The 15,199-nt window shown below is 35.3% G+C and overlaps 1 protein-coding gene across 7 annotated transcripts in view; it reads right to left on the bottom strand.

Moving 5' to 3' along the window:
- CSPP1 (centrosome and spindle pole associated protein 1) overlaps positions 1-15,199 on the bottom strand; it is a 189,622-nt gene that overhangs the window by 113,971 nt on the left and 60,452 nt on the right. For 2 of the 7 annotated variants that reach the window (XM_073892850.1, XM_073892851.1), the window contains exons 4-8: positions 9,136-9,239; positions 8,381-8,404; positions 3,602-3,682; positions 2,120-2,221; positions 739-1,178 (exon numbers count right to left, since the gene is read on the bottom strand). In XM_073892850.1, coding sequence (XP_073748951.1) covers positions 739-1,178; positions 2,120-2,221; positions 3,602-3,682; positions 8,381-8,404; positions 9,136-9,239 — 751 coding nt within the window. Of the gene's footprint in view, positions 1-738; positions 1,179-2,119; positions 2,222-3,601; positions 3,683-8,380; positions 8,405-9,135; positions 9,240-11,929; positions 11,948-15,199 lie in introns of those variants that run through there. The other 5 variants (XM_073892852.1, XM_073892856.1, XM_073892853.1 and 2 more) reach the window with 3 other exon arrangements.

Genomic DNA, 15,199 nt, shown 5'->3' with positions numbered 1-15,199 from the left:
GCTTTCGGCTCAGGTCATGATCCTGGAGTCCCTGGATCGAGTCCCACATCGGGCTCCCTGCTCAGCAGGGAGTCTGCTTTGCCCTCTGACCCTCCCCCTCTCCCCCTCTCATGTGCTCTCTCTCTCATTCTCTCTCTCAAATAAATAAAATCTTAAAAAAAATAAAAATAAAAAATAAAATAAAATCTGAATCTGGGATTGCCAGCAACCTGGTTTTAATTCAAGTTCTCGCAAAGAGGAGTTTTTTCTCCTGTCAGTCACCTAGGAGCACTATGAATCTGAGACAACCCTGAATTCTTGCCTCAAGGTTTTTTAAACAATATTGGCAACATGAATTCAGACTGCAAACCTGAATCAGTACTGGCTTACAGTTCAAAATCTCAGAGAAGCTTTTTCTTTTCTTTTTTTAATCCCTCCATTTAGTGCCAAGGTTGAAACATGGAAGTTTCCTTTCTGTCCCCTTCTGTGAAAAAGTTTATTTCCCATTTAATTTTACAGGAAGGTTGTAGCCTTCCAGCGTCCCAGCTTTATTACAGGGTCCCTTTCTCCCCCATCTTGGGGGGTTTTATTTGTTCCTTCAGTGGCACATAAAAAATAATGCTGTAACTTCAAACTGACAGCATCTTAGAATTAACCAAATATGTAGAAAAATGAAACTGCTTCTCCCTAACATAATCATAAAAAGTAACAACATTAATACTAAGCAAATAAAGAAAATAAAAATGAAGTTGTAAATACCTGTCATTTGTATACACTCTCAAAAGTCTTCTATCAAAATCACTTTCATATCTAAACCTCTCGTCCATTTCTTCACTTACTTCAGGATCTTGATCCGGTCTATAATACTGTCTATCAAAAACACCATCCTCATTAAACCGGCAAAATCTTCTATCTGGAATTTCAGCTTTGTTGGCAAACCTGTGATGTTTTTTATTGGAAATGCCCACTTCTTCATTAGTTTTTTTAATGATTCTTCTATTCCTTAATTCAATTTCATCATCTAGTTGTCGATATCTGTCCTCCTCTAGTCTTCTTTGGTTTAGAAGCTCTTCATATGACTCCGAAGGAGTTAAGACATTTCTTATAGGACCCTCTGAATTTTCACAAGATGTTTGTATTTGTGAAGGTAAATCAGGCTTAACCTGACTAATAGGTTTTTTATTTCTTTGATTCTTGTGCTGGTCAATTAAAAAGGAAAACAAAACAGATCTTAATACAATGCTATTTCTTAAAAAGAAATTATACCCTCAACTGATGCTTAGTCTATCATCTCAACTCCAAGGCCTAATCACCCAAAAGAAATAGCTTATCTTTAGGAAAAAAAAAACTCCAAGGAAATGTTAGCCTTCAAAACTTAATAAATAAAATATATCAAGCAACAGTGATATGGGTAAGTGGCCACAAAAAGAGAGGATAAACTAAATGCAAATTCCTATCCCAGGAGATAGGAGGTATATTTTGGCAGGTAATATTGCTTCAAAATATTTCAAATTAAATTCTTAATACAAACAATATAGAAAGTGGTCAATTTTTTGGCCCTATTAACATCAACCATTCTTAAATTTGGAAAAAAAATATATAGCTAGAAATTGTCAGCATTTTAAAAATCACTTAAAAGTAAAAACTAGGGGCGCTGGGTGGCTCAGTACAATGTCCAACTCTTGATTTGGGTTCAGGTCATGATCTCAGGGTCAGGAGACTGAGCTCCGTGCCAGGCTCCATCCATGCTGGGCATGGAGTCTGCCTAAGATTCTCTCTCTCCCTCGCCCCCCCCTTCCCCGGCCCCCTCCCCTGCCTGCTGGCACTCTCTCAAGAAAAATTTTTTTAATAAAAAGTAAAAAACTTTTCTATTGTTTAGTAAAAAAACTAAACATCACTTAAAGCCAACCTCTAAAATTAAATCTCCCCCGTGAAGTTAAAAAGTAGGGTAAGTTCTTCAATATGTGATAAAACCATTAATAACACTAAATATTAAAATGCCCTGTTTAGTTCAATTTGGCTTAATCTTTAAAATATTTACATAAAAACCAAGTGAAATGTTTAACATATAAAAATATTTTCAAGTAAGTACAAAATTCAACCTCTGGTGTTAAAGATTTACTTTAAAAGCAAAACCTACCTCAGTACTACTCTTTTCTACCTGTCTGAACTTGTCAGTAGATTCTTCCTTACCCCTGAGAAATAGATTGTATTCTTTGTTGCGTTCAAGTTTCAACCTTTCCTTAAAATAAAAATCAAAAGGTAATGTTAAAACTCCAACTTCAGGAAAAAGTACCTTTATGTCCAATCAAACTCATATAAAATAAGAGATCTTACCCAGAATCAAGCTTTATTAATAATCTCAAGGACAGAAGTAGTTGTAAGGCACAAGAGAGGCAGGAAGAGGTCTGAAACAACCAATGCAATTCCCCACATCCTTTCTCGCCACATCAAAATAAACATTACTACATGCTTAGGTCCAGGTTAATACAGGAGGTCTTTAACAGCAGGGAGCTGCTTCAACCAAAAGCATTCATAAATAAATCTATCACACTAGTAACTACATGACTGTGTTTGCCAGGAGACCTGTCATTACCATGTTTCCAAGGGGATTTGACCAGTTACCTTCCTTCTTTCCTCCTCAGAGACATCTCCTGCCTCTATTTCCCCACCCCACTCCCAAAAGACCTACTGCTAATCATTTCTTTCCTAAGTATCAAGAAGATTGATTACATTTTGAACATAAAAAGGTACAATTATCACAGACACTAAAATATTATAATATAAATGTTCTGTTGAAACACATACTACATTAGGAAATGTTTTTAAGCCTTAATATCTCCACTGTCATTGAAACAGCACAATCTAAAAAAATAAATAAATAAAGATTTAACTAGGTCATCTTTTGAAACTTATTATCTGTCTGTTTGACTTATGTACTATGTCATGATCGCTGATCTAGTTTGGAAATTCAGTCCCTACAAGGGGTATGCAGTGCTTTATCACTACCACCTCTAAAGAGTAAGTAGATGTCAGGGCGCCTGGGTGGCTCGGTTAAGCAGCTGCCTTCAGCTCAGGTCATGATCCCAGGGTCCTGGAATCGAGCCCCGCATCAGGCTCCCTGCTCGCCTGGAAGCCTGCTTTTCCCTCTCCCTCTGCCTGCTGCTCTCCCTACTTGTGCTCGCTCTCTGTCAAATAAATAAATAAAATCTTAAAAAAAAAAAAAAAGTACATGTATTTGTAGAGTGACAGAAACACATTCAAATAGCTCCAGACCTCACTCTACATCAAAGCTCAGTATACTCTCATTCACTCATCTCACTGATAACTGTGACACAGAGCATGAACTTTATAGCTCAGAAACCAATGCTGAAAAACATAAATTCCAAATATTCAATTAATTCTCATATTAAAGATATATCACTCACATCATTATAAATGTTATGTTCAAAAGTTCTTTTAAAAACAGCACAACTAGGGACTCCACAGATTTTTTTTAAAAGACATATATTCAAGAATGGGAAATGATAATATCTTCTGCTTGCATTTAAGTCAGGAGTATGTTAATTATTTTGATACCTCATAAAACTACTACCCACAATAACTATTCCTATCCACCTACCTTGGCAGATAACCTCTCACCAATAGGAAGAGAAACGCCCAGAGTAGATGGATCTGTTTCACTCGTGGACAGAAAATTTTTCTGTATATATACACATTAAAAAAATATATTATCTAATTGCCTTTATAAAATGTTTCATAAATGTGTCTTTACATTCTATTTTCTGAACTATGCATTATGCAAAGCAAAAGAATGGAATGGAGATGAAGACAGAAAGTACCAAAGTAATTAGAAAACAGAATTTTCTTCCAATCAACAGGTCCCTGAAGAGGAGAATCAGGTCTTAATTTTCTTTTTTTTTTTTAAAGATTTTATTTATTTATTTGAGAGAGAGAGAATGAGAGATAGAGAGCACGAGAGGGAAGAGGGTCAGAGGGAGAAGCAGACTCCCCGCCAAGCAGGGAGCCCGATGCAGGACTCGATCCCGGGACTCCAGGATCGTGACCTGAGCCGAAGGCAGTCGCCCAACCAACTGAGTCACCCAGGAGCCCCAGGTCTTAATTTTCATTTGCAACATATATATAATTCCAGATGATTAAAAAGCCTGGGAAAAAAGGAAACTCTTTCCCAATTTATATTTCTCTTCTAAGCACATATTCTTCATTCTCAGTGTCCTACTATTCTTCAGCAAGATCCATATACATGCTGTAATAATGTTTTTTTACTAATTTTCCTGCAATAATTTACGAAGGGATATCTACTCAAATGCCAAAAGATATAAACTATGAACATTGTTTCCTTCTATGTACCTCCACCCTTGTTCATTAAAGATTTAGATAATGCAGTGTAGTAGACAGATCATCAGACTAGGAGTCAAAAGACCTGGCCTCCAGGACTAGCCCCAAAACTTCTCAGTTCTGTAACACTGAGCAAGTTGCTTAACCTCCCTGACCCCGTCTTCTTATATAAAATGAGAATGGTATCTGCTCTGCCTACCTACCAAAACTGGTATAAGGATCAGAGGATTAAAAATGTAAAATATCTTTGAATACTTCTAAAGCAAACACAAGGGATGAGTAAAAAATATATATGATCCCCAACTTTCTGGTAGTGCTTGGTAGTCATATAATCTGGAAGTTACTTAACATCTCTGCCTCAATTTCTCTGTCCATAAGGCAGGGATAATGCCATCTAAATCACTAAGTTATGAGGATTAAATGAGTTGATACTTGTCAAGCTGTGTAGTTCCATGCCTTTTATTTATTCATTAAACAAGCAATTATTGACTACCTAAAACTTTCCAGTTACTTTTCTTGGTGGTAGGGGGACAAAGATAAGAATATATTCCCTCTATGTAAGAAATTTACAATTCAGCTGAGGAAACAAACATGTAAACAAATAACTATAATATAATGTACCAACTGCTACAATATAATTATATTCAAAACATTTGGGAGCAGAGTGATTAATAAAACTTAATGATTAATAAGGTTTGACTGAGGGGCGCCTGGGTGGCACAGTCAGTTAAGCGCCCAACTCTTGGTTCCTGCTCAGGTCACAATCTCAGGGTTGTGAGATCAAGCCCCATGTCAGGCTCCATGCTCAGTGGAATCTGGTGTAGATTCTCTCTCTCTCTCTCTCTCTCTCTCTCTCTGCCCTTCCCACTCGTGCTTTCTCTCTCTCTCTAAAATAAGTAAATAAATCTTTTAAAAAAATAAAAATATATGGTTTTATTCAATCTAAACTTAGAAATAAGTTGTGCTACAAAAGCTGATTTGAAAGTTGGTTGTATAGAACTCTAAACTTATTTGTCAGGGGAAAAAATAGGATACCTGACTAGATCCCTGAGTCAGTTTAACCCTTATATAAAAAGTAACACTATAAACCTAGCCATTTTGTAGAGTTACACATATACAAAAAAACACAGAGTTCCAACCCCGGAAAGACAGAGATACAGCATCCTCGCTCCTTCACTGGGCAGTTCACACTCCCAACAGAGTCCCAGAACGATGTTTGAAATGTTCAGTAAAATGAAAAAAAATAAATAATAAGGACAGTATAGTGAGTTATTAAAAAAGTTAAATTTTAGACATTGTCTCATTCATTCAACAAATACTGAATGCCTACTGTCCCAAACTGTTTGATATATCTGAGATTCAACAGTGAAGAAAACAAGATCCCTGCCTTCCTGAAGCTTACATTCAAGCATGGGAAACTGACAAGAAATAATAAACATAAGGAAGAGTATGGTATGTTATAAGGTGATAAGTGCTATGACAAAATTAAAAGAACAGGCTACAAGCAATTCAGGTTTCTTGAGGATGGGAGTGGGAAAAATAGAAATCCAGAGTTCCCTTTTGGACATGCTCAACATAAGATACCCATTAGATTTCTAAGATAGGTAGCCAAATGGAAAAGTGTGAGGTTCAGGAGAGAAGTCTGGGCTGTAAATATACATTTACTAATTCAATTTAAAAATTGTTCTTCTGAGAATATGTTCTCCCTGCACTTTTAAATGGTCAAGTATCTTCTATTCTAAAAATTGGAAAGAAAATAGCAGTTGTTTAATGGTTCTTCTTGGCAAAATTTAAGGATTTAATTTTTTTTAATTTAAATATCTACACAATCCAAAAGTCTGGAAGGCACAGAAAAAAATCTAGAAATAGGACTTCCTAGGGGTCAAGGAAGTCACTGCAGCCACCTACCCAAATCCTATGTAATTTTCTTTTTCCTGTGCTTTCCTTTCCATGCCCACCTTCTCAGACATCAACCAAAATTTGTCTCTTGCATAGTAAGGGATTACTGCTCCTCTATCACAACCACATTCTTGATAACCCAACACCAAAAACTCCTTCATATCCATTTGAATTTAAAGATTTGTACTCCTTGATCTTTTTCTCTTTCATAAAGGCAATTTCTTCCTATGCCTCCTACCACCTCTCTTTTTAAAAATCTTCTATCTATAAAGTAGTATAAAATCCACAAGTGAAAACGGTAGATAACTAGAGGAAAACCCCACCCAATAAGGAGTGGTGGGAGAGGGGAAGAATATTGAGGTACAAGGCTAGGGAGGTGGGCTGGAACATGAAAGACGACATGTCATGCTAAGGAGTATGCATTTTTATCCTGAAGGTCTGTGAGGAGACACTGAAGTATTTAAATTGGTAAGGGACAGGATCATTCTGGAAAGTAGTATGAAGAACAGACTGAAAATTAGTGGAAGGAGAAGCTAAAAATCTGTAGCAGTAATTTAAAGTAAATAATAAGATAAGAATCTCTAATATGCAGAACTAACAGTCCTAAAACAGTTATCAAGGTCTTCACAGGCTGCTTACAGAGGTGTAATGTTTCACACATATCAAAATAAAAATCTAGTCTAGAAGCACCTCGCTGGTTCATTCTGTAGAGCATGCAACTCTTAATCTCAGGGTCATGAGTTGAAGCTCCATGTTGGGTGTAGAGCCTATTTAAAAATTAAGTAAATAACAACAAATAAATATTTTAAATAAATAAATTCCTTTTTAAAAAAATCTAATCTACCCTATCCTATCTACCTACAACATTATTTTTTACTACTCTCAGAAAGAATCTACTCTAACCTCCTCAGACTGGTAAATCACATGTGATTCTTTCATACAAAGCTAAAGCCTACCGTCCAAGTCCTTCATTCTATATTCTCCATCTGAAAAGCTTCCTCTCCGTGATTTGCCCTCTAGAATATCCAAATCCTACCTATCCTACAATGTCCTACAAAATAACACCTTGAGGTCTTTCCTGATCATTACAGCCTTATTAGTTATCAGTTTCTAACCTGTATGAATGTTATCTCTATGACCAGATTCTAAGACCCCTTGAAGACAGATTCTTCTTCATAAGTGCTTAAAAAATGTTGGGTGAATGAATGACTGTGTGAGATTCTTTTTATTTATTTTTTTTAAAGATTTTATTTATTTATTCATGAGAGAGAGAGAGAGAGAGAGAGAAGCAGAAGGAGAAGTAGGCTTCCCGCTGAGCAGGGAGCCCCATGCAGGACTCGATCCCAGGAGGGATCATGACCTGAGCCGAAGGAAGACACTTAACGATCTGAGCCACCCAGGCGCCCTGTGAGATTCTTTTTAAAAAAAGTTCTGTAAGGGGCGCCTGGGTGGCTCAGTCGTTAAGCATCTGCCTTCGGCTCAGGTCATGATCCCAGGGTCCTGGGATCGAGCCCCACATCGAGCCCCACATCGAGCTCCCCGCTCAGCAGGAAGCCTGCTTCTCCCTCTCCCACTCCCCCTGCTTGTGTTCCCTCTCTCGCTGTGTCTCTCTCTGTCAAATAAATAAATAAAATCTTAAAAAAAAAAAAGTTCTGTAAAACTATAGTGTTTTTGTTTTCCAATATAAATTTACAAACACAATCCATGGGTATGGGTACAAAAATACTGAGTAATCCAAATCCTGACAACACACAGTTTAAAAAATCTTAGAATATCCTGAGTATCTTTTATTAATCTTAATGTGATTAGCATAATTTGAAGAAAAGAACTGGCATGCTGAAAATAAATGGGCTTATAATAGCTGCAGAATATTTCTAAAAGATGCATAAGAAAGCAACAAAAATAAATGCAAAGCAGGAATCAAAAAGAATGCTTGATTGAATTAATGAAAAATTATAACATATAGACTGCCATCTTGGTAAAAGCAAGGCTATAAAATGTTACCATTCAAAAGTCTCAAAATCACAAATGAAGTTATTTTTCTTACTAGTTTGAGTGCAACATCATAAATGAAAATAATTGCAAGCTACTAGATCTAAAAAATAAGAAAAAAAATTAAAGAACATTTTGCAGGCAACCCTACCTGTCTTTTTGCTTGTGTAATACCCTAAAGTCAAGGGAAACAAACTATTGATAAAATGTATTCAAAGTTCTTTCTCTCCATGTGCAAATCAGAATAAATAAGAGACCACTTATACACTTGGAATAAACATTACAAAGTATTAAAAAAACAACAGAATATCTCGGGATGACTAGAAACATCATAACTTTAAAATAATTTGATATGCTAAAAAGTAAATTTCAAAACTTACAAGAAATCTTTAGTTTAGCAATTACATAATTTAACCAAACATACTTAAAACAAGAGTTCTGCTAAGTAAATAGATTAAATCATAAAGCAAAGACTTTGGAAGCTAAGTAAATATGTTAAATGAAGTTTTTAAAAGCTTAGCCGACAGGAAAATAAGTGGCAACTAGAATTCCATGTGTCATTTAAATACATGGTCGTGGGGACTAGAGGAGCAGGGAATCATAATTGGGTTTTTTTAAACCATGATAACTCTACAGAAAATATGAACAACCAGAACTTACAATCTCATTTAAAATTAAAACCCACTACCCTACTGCAAAGATCAAGAATCTGTTATTCCATGGTACCAATTCTCAGCACCACTTTCTACCAATGTCATATATGTCCCTTAACTGTCATTTTAATATCCTACTGTTAGATACCAATGAAAACCTAAAAATTAACACATTTGACTAAAACCTTAGGAAAATAAATTTAGCTGGTGAATTCTGAAGCATAAGATCCAGCTAACTAACAGAATGTATTACCTGAGTAAGATAACGTCTGTAATCTTGCCTCAATTCTTCTTTTAGTTTATGTTTCTTACGTTCATAATCTTCCCCAAGTGGTAAACTTAATCCATAATCAATTCCTAGAAAGAAAACAAGTAATATAGCTCCTTTTCAAACCAATGTCAATTTCAATACAATCTGCTGTCACCAATGCACAGTAGCAAAGAACACAGTCATGTTTGATTCTGAGACTGGGATCAGCATAATAGTTTACTTAAAATGTTTCAGCAGGTCATACATTCACACATATGGAAAATATCCCTCACGCCCATGAAACCCAGTCACCCAGTTCTCCTGCCCAAAACAACCATTACCGTTTCTTGTATTTTCTTCCAGAGACTTGATGCATCTATAAACAGATACTTTTAAATTACTGTGTGTGTGTGTGTGTGTGTGTGTGCATGTGTCTGTGTATTTACTTTTTCTCCCTTTAGATAAATGATTCTGCATTGTTTGGCATCTGGCTTTTTCAGAGTACAAAATTAAAGAAAAGCTGATTACCTTTACTTTTTCACTTAATTCTACTGAAATTTCTATAAAGACAAATACCTACAACAATTTTAAGGTCTGTCTTCTACTCTGTGAAAATTAATAATGATTTCTTTTATTGTAAGAATATCTTTGTTATAACATGTTTGAGAAAAAATTATTAGGACTATGCATGGCTCAGGCTGAAATTTCCAAAACTTTAAAAGTTAAGCCACCAATTCTGATTTCATATAAATGGGTATTTAATTTTTTACTGTGGTAAAATATACATAAATTTACCATTTTAACCACTTTTAAGCATACAATTAAGTAGCATTAAGCATATTCACAATGCTGTGCAAACATCACCACACACACAAAATTAAGGTAATTTCCAGAATTTTTTCATCATCCCAAACAGGAACTCCATAGAAGGATGTTAATTTTTTAAGAAAAACTTTAATTTTGAGTCATGTTTCCATACATAGAGCTCAAAAATCAAATTACATTTTGGGGTGATGATCGACAATAGTGATGGCTGTAAAACTTGTAAATATACTAAAAACCAGGGTTGTACAATTTCAATGGGTAAACTTTGTGATATGCAAATTATCTCGATAAAGCTGTTAAAAATCAAATTATATACTTTCAAAATATTTTAATAGTAAAAATACTGTCAAGAGGCACAGATATCAGATGAGTATTTAGATTTTGAAGTTCCTCTTCCTTTTTTTAGTCATACTATATAATACCATAGTATAAAAAGTTTATCATTTCTAAACAAATTTTCCTTAATGAGTCAGCTACAAGGAAGATAGGTGAAATAATTAACCGTAGTTTATAAACTGATATAGATATCACCATTTTTGTGTCTTATTCCCTCACAATGCAGCTAAATGATGGGACTTTTCATAAAAGTGTCATATAACTGCTTTATTACATCACTGAAATATCTCAGGGGGAAAGGTCCAAGTGGTATAAATATAAATGGATGTCTCTTGATTTTTACAGAATACTAAATTCCACTTTCCACCATGAACACCATGGAATTCTCTTGATAAACACTTCTAGCCTACATAATCCTGATAATAGTGGGTAAAGCAGGCATCCTTAGGGATGCCTCTCACTCACACTCCCAACTCTCTCCCAAAAGAATTTTTTTTAAAGACTTTATTTATTTATTTGACAGAGAGAGAGACAGCGAGAGAGGGAACCCAAGCAGGGGGAATGGGAGAGGGAGAAGCAGGTTTCCCGCCGAGCAGGGAGCCGATGCGGGGCTTGATCCCAGGACGCGGGGATCATGACCTGAGCCAAAGGCAGACGCTTAACGACTGAGCCACCCAGGCGCCCCATCCCAAAAGAACTTAAAGTATTCCATATGCTTAGAATTTTAAATCATTCTAGAAAAGCATTCTTTCCTCACATAGGAATCTAAACCTTATTTTTAAAAGATACAGAATTTAAGCCTAAAGAGAGAAATAGTTTCAATTCTCACATTTACACATGGAACTAAGCTATAAGGTCAATGAAGGTAAGACCATGCTTTATTCAATTTTATAATGCCTGGTATATAACCTATATCTAAGAAATATTCAATGAATAAATGTATGAATGAATACATGAATGAATCCTTGAATACGAGGAAAGAATGAAAGGGAAAAAGCACACAATTTTTAATATTTCATTTCTGCTTTTAGGCAGTCTGACTACATAGAGAAGAAGCATAGTAACTAGTAACCAAAGTTACTTATCTCTAGTCACAATGGATACTCTATTGTGTCAAGGAGAAAAAGAAAACAATGCTGCCAAGGATGATGCCTCTCAACATGCCAGGCTTTCCTACTGAGGAAAGCAGTAATTCACAGCTTTCTGAAAAGTCATGTATTTAAGGTGGTTTTTAATACAGGTTTTCAATTTTGCTTGGTGCATTTATGTAGAAAAATAGAAATTAAAATGTGATTTTCATTTATAAATTACTATTTATACTAAGTTCAATTTCATTTATCAAGAGGATTTGCCTTTTACTTTTGCCACAAACAGTATTTGTAATAATTGTCTTAAGAGACAAGGAAGAATACATACTGATTGCCTTCTGAACTACTTTAAATTTTATTAAGTTTAAGGTTTAGTCAACAGAAAATACTTTTTAACTGTTATTTTTGTCATAACATTTTACAGCATTAGAGGTAGGTCAGAGAAATAAAATTAAGAACTATATGGAACAATTTAAGTATTCTGTTCCTTTTAAACTATGCATGAACTATGGCATCTTAATTGACTTAAGAAACATGGTCAAACTTACTTATTAAGAGCAGTTGTCTTATGATGCTTCTAGTGGCAAATAAAGCATTAGTGTTATCTTAGGGTCATTTGAAGTGATGTCACTGAAGTACATCAGTGACTCTAAGACAGTTAACATTATGCTTCAGAACTGTATCAATTACAAGTATTAGTTTCTATAGTGGTTATGGGCTAAAAAAAAAACTATATTCAAAACTAAAGTATGCAATCTTTTTAAAATTAATTTACCTAACAGAACTCATAATTAGCAATTTATAGAATTACCAAGGAACACTTAGCTTTCTCTTTTATATTACCATGAGAAGTTACTACATAAAAATAATCAAAAGACAAATTTTTTTTTAAAGATTTTATTTATTTATTTGACAGAGAGAGAGACAGTGAGAGAGGGAACACAAGCAGGGGGAGTGGGAGAGGGAGAAGCAGGCTTCCAGCTGAGCAGGGAGCCCGATGCGGGGCTCGATCCCAGGACCCTGGGATCATGACCTGAGCTGAAGGCAGACGCTTAACGACTGAGCCACCCAGGCGCCCCTCAAAAGACAAATTATAGGAAATAATAATAGGACTTTCCATAAGCAGGTGACTTATCAAGAGACAGGACTGCTTTAATTGAGAACACTGTACTCAAACTTTACCTATAAAGGTATTATTACACAGGACTCATTTGACTCGTACAAACTGAACAAAAGCAGAATATCTGACATTTAGTTCGCAATAAGAGAAACCTAAGCTTACAAATGTTAAAAAGAATGAGAATTAAAAATACAAAAATTAGTAAAAAAAAAACAAAAACAAAAACAAAAAAACATCAATTTCCTGTTGTCCATTTCCCAAAATCTTTACATTAACTGTAATTTTTTGGCCTAGTCTAAACCTCAGAGCTTCTCTGCAATGTAAAATTCTACTGTTGCTTCCTTTCTGATAATTTTTAAATTTAACAATGTAATTGTTTTCTCCTTTATTATTCTCTTCCGAATTTCCCTAAGCATAATTGTACTTAAAATGAATTTTTACAAATCACACAAAATTTCTAGTAACAAGAGTAAAATCTCTTTATCTTATTTGGTAATCTGTAATCATTTTTGCTTGATTTCCAAAATAATTACTTCAGAGCATGAAAAATAAATCTAGAAAATTCTGGAGCCTAAAATACGAATCAATACTATTTTGATATGATTGAAAGACACTGCCTAAAAATGGATAAAAACACATAGGGACTATGGTCACAGAAGGATTCTTCAAGTACCCAAAGTTTAGAGGTAAGGGAGTTGAAAAGGAACTAGGAAAAAAAAAAAAAAATGAAAAGGAGTCTGCTGGAAGTCCCCCAAGCCATCTCCAGGCTGAGTGATTGACTAGAAAGACTTACAGAATGCATTATATTCACAATTACAGTTTATTACTACGAAAGAATACAAAGAAAAATTTAGCAAAGGGAAAGAAAAAGCTCACGCAACAAAGTCCAGAGAAAACTAGGTACAAATCTCCAAGAATTCTTCCCCCATGGAATCACATAGGACACAAATGGTGACAACATAATGTGAAGTGTTGTCTACTAAGAAAGCTCATTAGACTCAGTGCCCCAGGTTTTTATTCAGAACAGGTCACACAGGCACCCTCTGCCTAGCACATACCAAGATTCCAGACTCTACAAAAGGAAAGCAGTTGTTCTACTTGGTCATATGGTTTATACAATTTTATTTACGAACAATGACTTTATCATTTAGAGGATTTTTAGATGTTTTAGATCAGTACCGGGAACTGTTTACTAGCTAAATTCAAGATACTAGCCAAGGCAGGCCTTTCTAAGGATAGTCAGTCCCAGGCCTGCTTTGTTAAAAGTGATCTGCATAAGGAGGAACTAGTAAGATAGGAAGAAAACCAGAAGAGTAGCTCTAGAAGCCAAGTGAAGAAAATACTTCAAGGAAGCAGTAAGATGTTAAATGGAGCAGGTAAGTTGAACAATAAAAGATTTCAAAACTGCTCACTAAATGCAGTTATGTAAGAGGTTACTATAGATCTTAATCTTTGTGGTTGAGCAGCACAGAAGTAAGCCTGATGGGAAGAGGTTTAAGAAACTGAGGTGAGAGTAATTGGAGATAATATACACAACTCTAACTTTTGAACAAAGAACCTAGAAATTGACAGTAACTGGAGGAACATACAGGATTTTATAAAACAGGAGATGATATAGCAATGCTTATATTCTGACATAAATGTTCTAATAGAAAGGAAAAATAATTTATGATTCAGGTGAGGAGGAAAATTGAAGTGATAATATTTTCAGTGAAAAGGGACAGAATGCTATATAAGTAGAGGGGTTGGTCTAACAATCTATGGTAACAGAAGACAAGGCAGAATATACAGTACAGATGAGGGCTGGCTGGCAGATATAAGGGTGGGAGAAAAGGGTAAATTCTAATTGCTTCTATTTTGCAGGGAAATACAGAGTAAAACCATGGGCAGGAGGACGGGGAATGGAGTTTGAGGAGAGAAGAAAAGATGAAATAGCTGCCTTGTAGAACAGGATAGGAATGGATTAGGTAAATATAACAGAACCGCCAAGAGCAGTGAGGACACACCTTAGGTTAATAGTACTTTAAAGTAAGAACAATTACATGGTTGTGGGTTTTCTCCACCCAAATTCGGCTACATACATACAGCACACAACAGGCTCAGAGTTAGATTTAACAAGAGATTAGATTTTCCCAAATAGATAAGATAAAGGGAAAGAGAAGCAAGAAAGAAAAGGGAGTCGATAAAACGGACCATGGAACTTAAGTCACATAAGGAAGTAATGAGAGGGTAGGTCCTTTAAGGGAGTAGAATCAAGGGATGGTAGGTCCTGGTAATGTCAATTATTTGGAATACTTGTCAGAGGTGGGATACAAGAGAAAATCAGCTAAAAAAACTGGAAGTGGTCATCAAAATAAATATTTGCAACTGTAATTCAGTCACTGGTAACAGGGGTCTAAGATAGGACTATTGAAGTGGGTGGCTGAGGAAGAGTGGAAAACAGTATCGCAACATGAAGAAGTCAAAAAACTAAAGAGGTACTAAATGTTTAAGGAATTAGAGGAATGGCTCTGAATCTGTGAATAACTGCAGTAAGAAGTGAGTACAAGAGACTGACGTTGCGAATTTCAAAGATGTCAGGTTATAGGGAGGACAAGAAGTATGAAGTCCCAAAAAAGAAATCCAACTCCAGATTAAATGAGGGAAGAATATATATATATAGCACAGCATCTGGCACATAGCACTCAATATAGGTTAG

This window comes from Callorhinus ursinus, unplaced genomic scaffold (assembly GCF_003265705.2).
Source record: "Callorhinus ursinus isolate GAN/ISIS: 27379988/994484 unplaced genomic scaffold, GSC_fseal_2.0 scaffold5, whole genome shotgun sequence".
Classification (NCBI taxonomy): domain Eukaryota; kingdom Metazoa; phylum Chordata; class Mammalia; order Carnivora; family Otariidae; genus Callorhinus; species Callorhinus ursinus.
The sequence above is the reverse complement of the archived record's forward strand: the minus strand, read 5'-3'. Positions and strand labels throughout refer to the sequence as shown.